Raw genomic sequence first — 16,053 nt, 5'->3', positions numbered from 1 at the left:
CTTTCATATTGTCAAACAGAAAACAACCTAGCAAAATTACTGGTTCAGCAGCACTCAACAGTAGAAGACTTTTAAAGCCCTACCTAATAGTGTAAGTAATGCTGTCTGCAATTTTACATTTTTCATTTTCATACAATATGTTTTACTACGTATACCTGTTCATCTTGTGTATTTTTTTCCTGTATGAACCCTGTTAAAGAAAAAAAAAAAACTGTCAGGAATAAAGTTTCTAATCTATTTTTTTCCACCTGACTTCAATCAAAATAACTTCTTATAATTGTAAATGCAGAACTGAAATGACCATGGCTCACACTAAATCTTGCATGTGCTTATTCAAGTAGCTAGTTTCGTCACATTTTAGCTTTACCACATTGGTGCACTTTAACTTTTTATTTTATTTTTTTTAAATATACGTAGAATGCACGACTTATGTAGCTTATTCTGCAAGGCCCTATTGGGCATGGCCAGAGGTCAAAATTGTGCCACTATTTTTAAACTGGGAGCCAGATTGCTGGAATGAAACCTTACACTTTGTTAGGCTACTGTTAGAGTACGTGTGAGGCTGTTTGTGTCCATTGCGCTATTAATGTTCCGGCGTAATCATTTGACTTGTAGACTAGGTTGTGGTGCACGTGTGCTTGATTTTATCATATGCAACTCGACAGTAGGCCTAACGTACGCAAAGTTAACTGGCATTGTTTGTTGATCTGCGAAAATAACTTTATCTGAGCCTTAAGCCATGACCTTAATCATGCTATTCCTGGCCTGAACATAACCCAAAAATGTTAGATGATATGCAAGTCATCACTTTAAGTCAGTGTTGTTTTCCTTAAACAAAACAAACAGGAGCAAGAAATCCAAACTGCATTTGGCGGCCATTACATGAACTGTGTAGCCCTGTCTTTTTTTTTTTTCTTCCAATCTCTGTACATATTTGGTATGGGGGTTGGTGTGTGAGGAAACCTAATAATGTGATGAGACCATGTTACCGGAGAGAGATAGACGCAGAGAGAGAGAGACGTCTTAAGGTCTGCACACCGCTGGGACGGGCAACTGATTTGGGTGATCATACAGAGACACAAAACAGGCACAAAATAGGTTCCACATGACCACCAGGAAACTGGATTATTGACCTTGGATTCTTATCTCCATACTCAGGGTATTCTTACTGCCGTGTGATCACCACATTGGACTTAATTCATGATGGAACAATTTGGATACACCATCCTAGGCTTTTTAAAATGGCCTAACTATGGAATTTAACTCCATTATTTTTCTGGAATTACACTGGCTAACATTTTAGACACTGTCCAGTTGCCTCTGGTATTTGAATATTTTGGTAATCCAACAGTCTTTCTCCATTTTTTCCCCCGGAATTTCTCAGATCTCAGAATGCTGCCCCTTTTCCCATTTGTATTTCTTATTGTTCCTGCCTCTCTTTTGGTTGCTTCGATAAGTGCTAGTGACCTTCTGGGGGCCAGCTTCCCAAGTGGGGGCACAGGTTTCAATCCAGGGGGTAAGTAGGCTGAATGAATCACATACCTATTAATGTATCACAATGCAGCATTAATAATAACATGGACTGAAACTTGTATTTCCTTTGATTTGAGACAAGACTTGATAAAACTTAATTACTATCGTCATCAATGAGTGGACCAATTAAAATATGATTCATGCTAGTTGACATTGCATTTCTGGGCTGTTCTCTTGTTGCTATTCCAAATGTAAAAGGTTTTACTTGCCATCTTATAGTCGATACAACTCCTGTGTTAAACAACTTTGTATCAAAACATGAAAGCCACACACAGTCTTTAGGAAGTATTTGCTAAAAGTATATGTAAACCTTTTACTGTATATATTTGATAAGTGTCCAGCAGAGGGAAACTTCAGCCTTTCATCAGCAACCAAGGGATCGTTGCCCATGCTTTAATTCTAGTGTAAATCTTGAGATTAGATAGATTATTTTTAAAAAATTACCATATGTAAATCATCATTAAATTATGTAGCAGTATATGCAAATGTTGGTCCACCTTTACTCTCTGAAACACACTTTCTTTAAATTTAACACATGACAAAACAATGATAATACACGCACATGGAGGACAGCATCTCTTGGGCTTGCTTCTATACTTGTTTAACACTCAGACCTTTTGACTTCTTGTACCTTTAGCTCCACTGAGCACAAAAGTATGAGTCGCAGATACAAAAATGGGTTGTGACTAACAGGCCTGGAAAAACGGTGGAGTTCATTTTCTTGCACAGTACTACAGTTTTTTGAATAATAATAATAATAATAGTAATAATAATAATAAAAGTAAGTAAGTTCACAATTAAAAGAATTAAAAAAAAAAAAAAAAAAAAATCTGATAAAGTGTATAACCTTGTCCCCTGACTTTTATATTTTGGGAAGGGCAGATAAAGAATAATAACATTATACAGTATAAGTAATGATAAATCCATTAAAAAAAAAAAAAAAAACCTCTTTGTCCTACATTGTTAAAAATGTACCCAAAATAGAACTTTATCCTTAAGTACATTTAAAGAACAACAACAACAACAAAATCACTGCCTGTTGGATCTACACTCATACATCAATAAAAAGTGTCAATCCCCTGGCTTTGGATTTATATTAATCTATTATGAAAACTTTTTTTTTTCAAAGTGAGTTTCAGTACAAAACACCCAAGCAATAAAACATTTACACATTGAATATATCCCCAAAAGAATGAGGTTAAACTTCAAAATGAAGCATGTATTAATGAACTGATTTAAATTTTGAGCAACATGGTAACAGAGAAATACATTTGCACTTTCAACCCATGTAGACCCATGCATGGTGGTGTCACCGCCATGTATAAGCGAGGCTGATCGTTACAGTTTGGAGGCTCTGCAGAGCATTCATCAGATGATGGACGATGACAAGGATGGAGGAATTGAGGTGGAGGAGAGTGTGGAGGTACAAAATTATTCTCTTATTCTTGCTTAAATATCGGCATGTCATCATCAGCTATAAAGTTAACTTGCTGGCCAGAGACATACAGGATAAAGTCAGTGCTATGACAACAGGTGTTCTGGCTGAAGAAAGCGTCAAAGGCTACTTCAAGGATAGCAACAGTTTAACTTGGCTTTTGGCGCACTGACAATTGTGGTTTGCACTGATAGACTTGCACAAATAAGATGTTGCAGCACGAAGACTAAGTAATGTAACTGTAACATGATCCACCTGCACTCATTGAGCAAAATCTATTTTTCGCAACTAGTAATGATCCAGAATTATGTACCAAATAAGCGATGTGGAGAAATATAACTTTTTAAAATAAATTCTACCATGTTTTATATAGAGAGAATAGATGCTGGTTAACTGGTTACACATGCAAAGCATGTATGGATTTTAAAATGTGGCCTCAACTTTTTTTTTTATATCAAACATTGAGTTATTTGTCATAACATGGCAATTATATAACATCAATAACGGCCCTGTCACCTTCAAGAATGCACTTCTAAGATACCGTATACAAGTTATTGAGTTACGGTTGCCATAGGGATGTCAAGAGAGGGCTGTTGGCTCATCAGTGCACATTCCCAAGATGTCTTCAGTCATCAAATGAAGCCTTCATCTATATCCTAGGCTTGATATCAGAACACTGTGTCTGCATGTATTCAGATTTATTTACAGTACTTTGTTTTGTAAAGTTTTATAAGCTACACTATAGTAATATTGTAAACCTGTGTCTTCTCCCTGAGTTGTCCCCTTATCATGGTGCAAGTGTCTGTGTGTCTCAGATGTCTGAATCTTCATGCCTCAGCCAGTGTTACCGAGGCAAACAGGTCGTATGTAAGAAACAGGACAAATGGCTGCTCGCAAATAATCCATTGACTTTAAACTGGTAAAGTCTGAATGTGTAAATTGTGCAAAATGAGCTGTTACAGTGCATAAGAGAAGATAATCCCAACTGCTTCATCAAAAAGTTTGTTATTCATTTCTCTCGATGTTTGCTGTGTTATTTTGTATCTACCCCATTAATTGAAGTGCATAACTTTACAGTAAGTTAAATGGATCCTGACAGTCAAAAGCATCAATGTGTAAATTATCCGATAATTATTATGTTCCTGCATGTTTTCAACCAGTAATTCCTGACCCTATTACCTTGTACTTTTAACATTATATATATTTAATGAACCCCCCCTTTCTATTTTGTAGTTTATTATTGAAGACATGAAACAGCAGCAGACCAACAAACACAGCCATTTGCACCGTGAAGATCAGCACATTACAGTAGAAGAGCTTTGGAAAGGATGGAAGTCATCAGAAGGTGTTTGTCCAAAAGACTGTCCAAACACTCAAACTAGGGATGTCCCAGATTCAAACACTTGATCAGAAATTGGGCCTGATTATGCCATTTTCAGAGGATCGAAATTGGGTAAAAAAGACCATGTTTTAATATGTATTTATTTCATTTTTATTTTTAAATTTTAAGGGCTGCAAACAATGTTCCCTCTAAGCTCCGTGCATGAGCAATCACGCACTTCTTGCACGTAACCAGTGCACAAGAAAATATGCAACTCACAAAATAAAATTCAACAGAAACGTATTGTAACGTCACTAGGACTAGTGCATTCGATAAGGCAACATGACGCTCCTATTGGTGTGTTTGATACGGCAAACGTTTTGGTAGCTGTTGCGGAACACTATCGCTAAGATAGCATGATAAAAGAACGATAATATCTGCAGTATAGAATTTATTTTACATTTTGGGTGCTTTTTTTCCCCCACCTCAATACATTGCCGAGGTATCGAATTGGGACTCAGTATTGGCAGGTCCTCAATATCAGGAGACGCGATCCCGGGTGCCAAACTATTTGATCGGGATATCCCTAACTCAAGCAATTGACACATCATCAACTCTTCACTTGCTGTCTCTAATCCTAGTTCATAATTGGACCCAAGACGATGTTATACGCTGGCTCAGGGAGTTTGTTGAGTTGCCACAGTATGAGAGGAACTTTAAAGACTTCAAAGTCAATGGAAACACACTCCCGAGGTGACAATATTTTGTGTCCAAACGAATGTCTGAAAATGCACTGATCTTAGTTTAAAAACAACAACAGAAGAAAAACCCTCCTTTTGTTGTTTCTGCAGGATTGCAGCCAATGAGCCTTCATTCTTGAGCGGCCAGCTGAGAGTTCAGGATCAAAGGGACAAACAGAAACTCAACATTAAAGCTCTTGATGTAGTGCTGTTTGGACCACCCACGCGTAAGGACCATTACAGAATGTGTGCTTCTTTTAACAGTGTTCTAAACTTTTTTCCAAATTTAAATGGCAACTAATGACAATGATGTCGCTCTAATTGGATTTTTACCTCTAGAGATTTTGTAAGTCCTTAGTAATAAATTTCTAGATCAATAAACCTTCAACTCCAGGGAGAAAACTTGTATTACTATTCACGGTACATTAGAGCAAGATGCTCCATTTTAGCTGATATTGATTGTCACGACACCATGAAGAAGCAATCAACCACTTGTCCGTGATACATTAAAATACATTATTAATCATAACCTTTTTTTTTTTTTTGCATGAAGGTCCCCCTCACAATTACATGAAAGACCTACTGCTACTTGTGTCCGTGGTGATGGGAGTTGGGGGCTGTTGGTTCGCTCAGGCCCAAAACAAAACCAGCAAGATCCATATTATCAAGATGATGAAGGACTTAGAAAGTCTTCAGCGGGCTGAACAAAGCCTCCTAGACATGCAGGAACAGTAGGTTCATGCGAAAGTCTATTGTCATTATCTATAATTGAAATTATCAAAGTAAATTAGTGACTTCTCTCATCCGCAGACTGGAGCGAGCACAGGAGGAGAAACGAAACGTGGCAGAGGAGAAACAAAATTTGGAGGAGAAGATGCGAGACGAGATCATGGGGGCACAGGAGGAGGCCCATCGTCTCCAAGAGCTTAGACAGGGAGCTGTTAGTGAACTCAGCCGCCTTCGATATGCAGAAGAAGAACTTGTGCAAGTACTGTTCATGCATCGGCTAAAGTTTGTCCAAAATTAAAAATAAAATAAAACCTAAAGCTGACAACTATCGTTGACTCAGATCCGTGGGGCATTGAGACAGGCAGAAAAGGACATGCATGCAACTTGGACTGCTTCGGAGGTACTCCAGCAGTGGCTCCAGTTGACACATGAAGTTGAGGTCCAGTACTACAACATCAAGAAACACAGTGCTGAATTACAACTTGCCATTGCCAAAGAAGAGGTGATGTATGAAAAAATACAACATGTGCACAAGATGTGTATCAGAAAAGTTCTAGGACTGGTGTCTAAAAAGATTCATTTCAAACCTACATTAATGTCTTTGACCCCCCCACCACACAATGTGGGCCAGACAATAAACATACATGTCCACAATAAGATTATTTGGCATTTGCTTCATTCTGTGCGCCAGAATTGTAGTAGGGCAGCTTGTGGCTGCTCACAATGCCCTCAACTTCCAACTGTTCCTGGTCGTGAAGATATAGTAATGACAATGCTTCCTCCTCCACTGATCTAGCTCTGTGTGATTTTTCTTGCTTTTCCAAGCTCAAGAGTGCTAGGGACGACATCCAGATGGATCTCGGAAGAACTCTTAAAAGAGTGTATGAAGATGTTGCAAAAAAGGCTGGGAAACTGTAGTAGACTCCAGTTCTGGTCTTTTTTTGACATACATTGTATGAAACAACTACACTTGACCATATATTTCACACTACTGTGTCTGCTTGTATAATTTCATTTAGGCAGAAAAGATTAAGAAGAAAAGAAGCTCAGTGCTTGGGACTCTGCATGTTGCCCACAGTTCATCTTTGGATCAGGTTGACCACAAGATTCTAGAGGCAAAGTGAGTCCCATTGTATCTGCGGTTAGATTTTACTCGAGTCTACATAGGTAGAGCTAAATTTGTCTTTCCAAATTGAAGTGAATACTTAAAAAAAAACAAAAAAAAACTATTATCTCACTCCTAAAGGAATGCCTTGTCGGAGGTAACAGCCTGCCTGAGGGAGCGGCTCCATCGATGGCAACAGATTGAGCGCATCTGTGGCTTCCCCATCATCAGAAATCCTGGTCTTACAAACCTCACTGCTCTACTCTACTCAGACTCACTTAGTGTGGGATTTCCCCGAGCACCTCAGCCGTCTTGCTCATGCCACAGCTCAGTTCATGGGTCGATTGAAGACCTGTTGGAAGAGTCTAACACAGCTATTCTATCTCAAATTCCAGGTAAGGTACTTGTCTTTAGGGAGGGAGTGCAGTGCTCTGCACTACTGTCTCCAGTGGACCTGACATGACATTGGTTTATATTTGGATATTACGCTCATCTCTAAAAGCTTTGCAATCCTCTGTAAATGGAAAAAAAAAACCTTTCAGCGGTCACAGAAATGTATATATATTTTTTATGAAAATCCACCGATGAAAATAAAACGTTACGGTTATACAGGGGAAGAAAACAACCTCATGAGACAGGCCTTCACAAGATTGCTGGTGCAATTATGATCCAGAGGCGTTACCGGGGGGGTGTGGTGGTGGGGGGGGGGGGGGGGGGGGGTCAGTGGTCACGCTCTGCCCACCCAAAGAAAACTGGATGTAGTACTAACGGCAGCCTGGGCACCGTGTATGGTATCCCTTTCAAATAGTACTGATGTGTTCTAAGTCTTAACCTTTGCGTTGTTACCTCCTCTATCACCTCTGGGAAAAAAAAAAAAAAAGAAATGAAATGGTGGTTTTGTTCCTAGGGTGCGCTACGCACATTTACGCATATTTTGATTTTTATTTTTTTTTTTTTCCCATTTTCTTTTTACATTTTATCAAAGTGTTCACCAGTGTTCACCTGGCTGTTGAGTTTGGTGAGTTTTGAAGCATTCTGAGGGGGTCAAAGTAGGGCTCAAAGCGTCGGCGGGACAAAGAATGACTGCTAGAGGGCGCTACATAGTGTATTTGGAATTTGTCTTTACACGGTATCAAAGATTGCACTGTCTTGTCCTGGCTGCCGATTATGGTGCATTTTGAAGCATTCTAAGGAGGGCAAATTGAGCTCAAAAGGGCTGTGGAACAAAGAATAACTATAATAATAATAATAATAATAATAAAACCGAGGAACCACAATAGGTTACCTCAAAAAAACATTGTCACCTGCATGTCCATACTGTTCAGTTATGGATGTGTTCTAAGTCAAATAAAATCAAATCAACTTTTATTTGTTTAGACCAAATCACAACAACAGTTATCTCAAGGAGAAAACAAAACATGTTTCAAGATGTAGTAGCCCTACGCTGGATTTCGACCAACTTGAGCATTATAGCTTTTTTTTTTTTTTTTGGCCTGCAGTTGGGACCAAGCTTTCTGACATGGGGAGGAAATCACAGAATGACAGATGAACACAGGACCATGGTTGAATACTGTACCTTGGTGGTCTTGAGATCTAATCTGCACAAATTAGAGATACCTTGTGCCAGAAGCAGTAAAGCAGCTCCAGAAAATAACTGAATAATTTTCATGTCTCACAGTGGAGAAAGTACATTTCTGTGACCACTACAATTTGCTAAACTTATATGTTGAATGTCTCAAAGCTTTTGGGAGAATGTCAGAGGTTTGCTGGTTGGTCTACACCTTGCTCTACTTCATTTCCAGTTGCACCACTTAAGAATTCTCCTCGAACCCGGACATCTACTATACTGCGGTCACGGCGTCATGGTGTTACACAACCTCCAACTACTCTCATCTCGGCAGATCCTGACCTTCTCATCCCAATTAGAACTCCTTATTCTTGTTTTGATGAAGATGATGGGGTCTTTCGTAAAACCATAAAGAAGCAGTAAGCCAGTGGCCAAGTTATGATCCAAATTAATACTTTAAAGCTTTGAGTAATTCAGTCATTGTTTGTCTTTCTTGTTTAACTTTTTAATAGAGACTCCCAAGAAAGGTTCTCAGATTCTGACCACTCAACTTCACCTTCTCATAGCAAGATGTACCTTTGTTCACCTGGTGATGCCTCTCATAGAAAGCTCTACCATAATGAAACAGAACCACTTACAGAAAAATCTATCACAAAGGCTGTGAGTAAAGAATTGGAAGGTGATGTTGAATCTCCAATTCAAAAACTCTCAAGGGAAGATTTTGAAACTCCTATAGATATTCCTTGCAGGAAGATGACAAAAGATAAAGTTCTGGATACTTCTTTGGAAAATCCTGTGCTCATGATATCAAAAGAAGCATCATTCAGAAAGCGATCCAGAGATAGGAGTGAAGTTTCAACAGATTTTGTAGTTAGAAAGATATCATCCAATGAATTAGATGCAGAATTTCCACCTAGGAAAATTGACAGAGAAATACTAGAGGACATTACAGACAATCTATCCACAAGTACACCCAAAGATCGAGGTGATTTTCCACTTGAAGTCAGAAAAGCTGTGTGGGATGATGTAGAAGGATCAGAACTTGGACACAAGAAGTTATCAAGAGGTATTATGGGGGCTTCGGTGGACAGTGCCTCAAGAAAGTTATTAGAAAGTTCTGAGTTTCCTTTTGACTTAATAGCTAGAAGGTATACGAGAGACTCAATGGGAATGTCCTTGGATGGAAGTTCAAGGCAACTTGATTCCTCTGTGAGGGGGCTTGCCAAAGACAAACTGGTTGAAAAACCTACAATACCGTCAAGAAAAATCTCTAAAGAGGGGTATTTTGCAGACTTTGTTTCCATAAAGGCTGTACCCAGAGAAGAAACAGAGCATGTCCATCACAAGTCTTCAACGGAGAAGCTTGATTTCTGCTCAGAACCATCAATAAGTAGGGGAGGATGTAAAGAGGAGTGTGAAGTATCTGTCAGGAAAAGAACACATCTAATGCCAATAGATGACCAGGATTCACAAGAAAATACACCCCTAGTTAGAGTTGAATCACTTCTGGAAACACATCATCCACAAGTAGTGAGGGTGGAGTCTGAAGATTCTGAATCAAACTCAGCGCAAAGTGAAACTGAGCAGTCAGACCTTACAGTGACATCTCACGTGCCATGGAAGTCATCTGCAGATAATTTTGCTGCCGGTCCTTTGAGCCAGCTCGTTTATGATGGAATCCTTGAGAAGTCCTGCAATTCTATGGCAACCCCAACAACCCTTTCCGTCTCAACCCCCAATCTTCCTCAGTGCTTTACCAGACTTCTGGCAGAGTCTGAGCCAGTTGTGTCAGCAACAAAAGGAACGCTTCCGTCCTCCTCTGAAGCTAAAGATGACAGAAACAGGGATAGAGAAAAGAGCAAGAAGTCATTAAAGCTCAAAAATCTATTCAAAAAGAAAAATGAGCCAACGGCAGAGAAGATACAGAGCGGTCTTCAGAAACTCTGACACTGGAATGAGTACATATTAGCAGTACATGTTGTATTAGATTTTTCTTTTATCTTGTATTATTAACCCAGTGTAGATTTTATTTGGTGATACTACAGTGGTATGAAAAAGTGTCTGAACCTTTTCGAATTTCTCACATTTCTGCATAAAATCACCATCAAATGTGAGCTGATCTTTGTCAAAATTGCACAGATGAAAAAAACAGTGTCTGCTTTTGTAACAACCGCAGGTTAGTTCCGCCCTTGAGACAACAGCAAGAGAAGGCTTTCCATGTTCACATTTAGTTTATGAAGGAAAAATCAAAACAAGACACTGACTAAAAAGGGGTGTATCGATCCCGGCTCGGACAGGGCTGCATGGGCTTTGTACACCCCCTGGAAGGACGGCGCTGCTTTTGGCACGACACTGCGATGCAACACTGCAAGCAAAAAAAAAAAAAATCCACGCAAGCAGGCCTCCAGGGCTCCCGGGGGTTGAGCGCACCAATTTCCCTCTGGGGCCACCCCTCAAAGTCTCTTTAAAAAAACAGTTGTGAACAGTCAATAAAAATGTATAAAATGATAAAATTCGCCCACCCCTCCCCTTGATGTCGTGCCTGACAGCGGACTGGGAAGTGGCGTCCTAGCGTCTGGTAGTGCCCCTCCAATCCTGGCAAATGCAGACACTGTACGCTCAGAAAGTTAGCGTAACTTTAGGCTGACCTGTGCTCATTGCCTCGTCGCGTGCAGCGTGATGTTGAACTCCCCCACGTTGAGTGCGTGCCGGGGACCTGCCAGTCCTCCCTCCTCGTGTGGTGTACGTCCGCTGAGCGGGCGGTCATCCCTCCTGTGCTCGCGCGATGCCGCATATATGGCTGCCCCGTGTTCCTCTCCACCAATCCGCCTAGCCAGGTGTTGATCAAGTGCGATTGGGAGCACCTTGGGCGATAAGTTCATACACACTCATCCTGCCACGCCCCCTTGCTCCCAGCTGTCCGTTAAACTTTAACTAAAACCACCCAAACATTTATAGGTTTTCATATTGTGGGTTCCAAAATGTAAACAGCCCCAGCTAGACACTCTCTTCGCCCGTTCTCCTCAATGCACGCCGAACATATTTTAATGAGGATAGTATGCAAACAATGACAGAAGGGGGAAAATAAGTAAGTGAACCATAACATTTAATATTTTGTGGGCCCCCCCTTTGGCAGCAATAACTTCAACCAGACACTTCCTGTAGTTGCAGATCAGTCTGGCGCATCGATCAGGACTAATCTTGGCCCATTCTTCTCTCCAAAATTGCTGTTCAGTTGGATTCCTGGGATGTCTGGCATGAATCGATGTCTTTAGGTCATGCCACTGCATCTCAATGGGGTTCAAGCCTGGACATTAACTTGGCCAATCCAAATTCATTTTTCCATTAATGATTGCAAGTTGCCCAAGCCCCGAGGCAGCAAAACAGCCCCAAATCACGATGGTCCCCCCTCCATGCTTCACAGTAGGGATGAGGTGTTGATGTTGGTGAACTGTTTCATTATTCCTCCACACATGACGGTGTGTGTTACTCCCAAACAATTCAACTTTAGTTTAATCAGTCCCCAAAATGTTTTGCCAAAAAGTCTATGGAGTGTCCAAGTGCTTTTTTGCGAACATTAAACGAGCAACAATATTTTTTTTTAAACAGCAGTGGCTTCCTCCGTGGAGTCCTCCCATGAACACCATTCTTGGCAATAGTTTTACGTATAGTTGATGTGTGCACAGAGATATTGGACTTTGCCAGTGATTTATGTAATTATTAAGCAGACACTCTAGGGTTCTTTTTTACCTCTCTGAGTATTCTGCACTGAACTCTTGACATCATCTTTGGTGGACGGCCACTCCCTGGGAGATAAGTGACAGTGCCAAACTCTCTCCATTTGTAGACAACTTCTCTAATTGTCGATTGATGAACATCCAGAATGCTAGAGATGGTTTTGTATCCTTTTCCAGCTTTATACAAATCAACAATCTTTGAGCGCAGGTCTTCAGATAGCTCTTTTGACCGAGCCATTTGGCACATCAGAGAATGCTTCTCATCAACACAATTCTTACCAGGTGTTTGTTTTATAGTGGGCAGGGCAGCTTTAGACCACTAATCAGTAATTGGGTACACACCTGACTTAGATTGTTTGGTAAAAAGTGGTTTCAATTGCTCTTTAAGTCTCCTTTGGCAGAGGATTCATTTACTCATTTTTCCCCCTTCGGTCATTGTTTGCATGTTTCCTCATTAAAATATAAAAAACCTTTAAATGTTTGGGTGGTTTTAGTTGAAGCAGACACTGTTTTTACATCCGCGTGATTTTGACAAAGATCAGATCACATTTGATGGTGATTTTATGCAGAAATGTTAGAAATTCCAAAAGGTTCAGATACTTTTTCATACCACTGGTAATTGTAGTTGTTTCAGAGTTGTATAGTCACCAAAATACAAAACATCAACAATATTACTGTTTTGTCTCAAACAGTAGCCTTCAGTCAAGTAATTTCCTGAGATTTGAAACAAATTCCTTAAAGCACAACTCCAAATCCTTTAAGAAATTTATTGTTTTCAATGTGATGACTATTGGACAGAAGGATTACATAGTTGAACCCACATAAATCAACATGACTTACTGTCTGGTACACTTCAATGTGTCTTTTTATGGACAGAAACTAATCTTCTCAAAATTTGGAACTCACTCTAGCTGGATTACCATGATCTCTGTCACAGTTCACTAAAATGTTGATATATATTTTTTTATTTTATTTAATATACTGTATGTGTCAAAGGTATCAGAGAACTGTGCCAGACAACAGTAAAAATAGTTTCAGGCAGCTGAGGCCTTTCAGATTCTGCTCATTCTTCCTTGGTCCATTCAATACCAATCAATATTATACAGTTCTCCTCATGGATGCCCAATGCTCTCTGTACTTGCAAAAATTAACCCTCTTCCTGGCTAAATTAAGTACATTTCTTGAAACAATTAAAGAAGGTTAGTTAATTGTTAGTTCTCTGATTGAAGGGTACGGTAACAACTTATATTTGAATCTGTTTTTTGGTCTCAAGTCTTATGGTTGATGCCTCACTACATTCAAGCTGACAGAAATAAGGCTCTTTAGTATTGTATAACAAGGCCGATGCTTTATTCCATTTACAAATTCCCATGAAGTCATTAACACTTTTACGACATTTTGGAAAGCATACATTTAGTTTTTTCTTTAGCTCTTACTGGCTTTTATATTACTGGATCATGAAAGAGTCAGTTATTTTTTCTTGGTATTTGTTGTTACTACATAAGGCACCCATTGTAAATGGTAATTTAAATCCATATATTATGTACAGTAATTGGAAAAAACTTACTGTGTTATAGTTTGCAACCGTTTTTGCTTTTGAGATTGTTCATGAATATAATGTGCCACATTTTAAAACTTTTACTAGCTGTACTTTGAGAATGTCTTAATATTTTATTAAATGTTTTATGAAATTTCACTGCTGTGCTAGATGATACAACACAATTCTTGTATCTTTTTACTAATGGGCAGACTAAGTATTGTTTTTTTTTTTGTTTTTTTTTGTATTTTGCTAAATCTAAAATGGTTATTTATTTATTGAAGGTGGGCTACAAGAGTAAGAAAAACATTGAGCTTATCCACTTATTCACTGTACTACAATAACATGGATTTTTCTTGTTGTTGCTTAATTAGCAATGATTATTTTCAGGTAACAATTTTTTGCATGTAAATGAAACAACCATGATCAAAAATCCCACTCTTTTTTATCATGCAATATTAATTCGACGTTGGTCTTTTCAGACTTTTTTATGTTTATTGATTATTTATGGGTGGCACGGCGGGTGACTGGTTAGCGTGACGCATCACAGTTCTGGGATCAAGGGTTCAATCCTGGGCTCCAGCCTTCCTGTGTGGAGTTTGCATGGTCTCCCAATGCCTGCACGGGTTTTGGGGTACTCCGGTTTCCTCCCACATACCTCAAACGTGTGATTTTTTAAAGGTTGTTAGTCTCCCTGTGCCCTACAATTGGTAGGCAACCAGCTCAGGTTGTACCCTGCTTAACACCCATGGTCAGTAGTGCGAGGCATAGCTCGCAACCCTCTTGAGGATAACAGGGGTGCAAAATGAGTTATAATTCTTGTCTGACATTTTTCCATTATTTGATTATTTATGAAGTCACTAGGATTATACATTGTTGTTCAATAGTCAAATGAACATATATGATTACACAGAAGTCTTATAAATGTATTATTATGAGTCTGATCATCTAAAGGTGCCCTTAATGTTATTGACAGATTAAGTACGTAAAGTAAGTAGCCTACTTGACAAGAATGGGTTTAATATATACTTTATTTTTCATTTATTTGATACAGATTGGCAAATTTTATTACCATTGAATATGTATTCACAGAAACATTGATGACTGTGCCTTGCATCAAGAAGCTTTTTGTAATTGCAACCTGTAATGAGTGCCATGTTTTATTGGAAAGACTAACTGAAGTCGACATTGTTTGATTAATACTTGAACTATATTATGATAATGAAGATGGCACGCAGAGATGTCAGTCAACTACACACAGGCGATTATTATTATTTTTAAAGGCGAAGGGTGGATAGTTTCAACCTGGTCATATATTTTTGGGTAACACGTTTGACCTTCATTGTTTACAAACTTAATGAACTTGAGCAACGCCTCTAAGTTCATATACTTTATTTGTATTTGAGATATCACGATCATTGTTTAATTGATCGATCGATTGACTGATTGATTTACGTGTTTCTTTGCATTGTATGATGACTGTTTTTGTGTCATTACCATTTGGCACTACCATTCTGAGTGTATTGAAATAGTCAATACTATTAATTTCTGGTTCCTCACACTTTAAAAATAAACATAATTATTATCATTTTGAATGTTCTACATTTTGCCTCTGGATTTCTTCCTAAGCAGTTCATTTTCAGTAAAAGTTGTGTTGTTTTGCAACTTTCAGGTTTAATGTTGTGCGAAAGAGCAGTAAGTACCATGAAAATGTATTCGCTCTATTTCTCAAATTCTTACTTTTTTGTTTGTTTTTTGCATTTTCACCACTTTAATGTTTAAGATATATGAAGTTGCTGCCCCTGGGAAAAGTCATGGATGGATAAACATATATAACTCAAGTAAACATAAAACGCAGTTTTTTTAAAGGTGACTTTTTTTTTTTTTAAGAACATCTCACAGCAATTAAATCAAACTCTCTATCCTCTAAATTAGAGGCACAAATGTTATTATCTAAGAGCCCTAGACCCCTTTACAGCATTTTCTTTTTCTGTGTAATTTTTCAATTTATAGTATTGGTATTTTGGAGAATGTCTCAAACTTGCAGGATAAATACCTGTGTTTGTACACGCAAGAAAACAGGCTCATTCTGTCCAGTCTGGCCCTGTTACATGACATGATGAAGCATGCTTAGATGAGGGACAAAACTACTTTGGAGACAACCAGAATAGCCCAGTTCTAATTGATTTAAGGCCCTCAAAATGAAATGTGAGGAATATTAAGAGCCATAAATCATCCATGCTTTCGCCACCAGGGGTCAGGACTGCTTCATCTAATCATAGTTACTGGTCGATAAAGGAAAGTGGTTTTGACAAAATAAAATGCGATAAAACCCACGATTACAGTACA

The 16,053-nt window shown here is 38.8% G+C and overlaps 1 protein-coding gene across 1 annotated transcript; it reads left to right on the top strand.

Moving 5' to 3' along the window:
- Positions 1-370: 370 nt before the first annotated feature.
- Positions 371-15,250, top strand: LOC130920745 (stromal interaction molecule 2-like). Its single transcript, XM_057844155.1, has 12 exons — positions 371-1,516; positions 2,826-2,956; positions 4,202-4,313; positions 4,931-5,042; positions 5,141-5,256; positions 5,583-5,760; positions 5,840-6,017; positions 6,099-6,260; positions 6,778-6,878; positions 7,005-7,258; positions 8,666-8,849; positions 8,943-15,250. The coding sequence occupies exons 1-12, from the start codon at positions 1,393-1,395 to the stop codon at positions 10,375-10,377; spliced, it is 3,087 nt and encodes a 1,028-aa protein (XP_057700138.1). The 5' UTR covers positions 371-1,392; the 3' UTR covers positions 10,378-15,250.
- Positions 15,251-16,053: the final 803 nt, after the last annotated feature.

This window comes from Corythoichthys intestinalis, chromosome 8 (genome assembly GCF_030265065.1).
Source record: "Corythoichthys intestinalis isolate RoL2023-P3 chromosome 8, ASM3026506v1, whole genome shotgun sequence".
In the NCBI taxonomy this organism is placed as follows: domain Eukaryota; kingdom Metazoa; phylum Chordata; class Actinopteri; order Syngnathiformes; family Syngnathidae; genus Corythoichthys; species Corythoichthys intestinalis.
This window is presented reverse-complemented; position numbering and strand designations above follow the sequence as displayed.

Bases quoted from the DNA above. Each gene is read 5' to 3' on its own strand.
- LOC130920745 (XM_057844155.1), top strand. From the start codon at position 1,393: ATGCTGCCCCTTTTCCCATTTGTATTTCTTATTGTTCCTGCCTCTCTT. The intron at 5,043-5,140 runs GTGACAATATTT...TTGTTTCTGCAG, and splicing joins AATGGAAACACACTCCCGAG to GATTGCAGCCAATGAGCCTT. The intron at 6,261-6,777 runs GTGATGTATGAA...AATTTCATTTAG, and splicing joins TTGCCATTGCCAAAGAAGAG to GCAGAAAAGATTAAGAAGAA.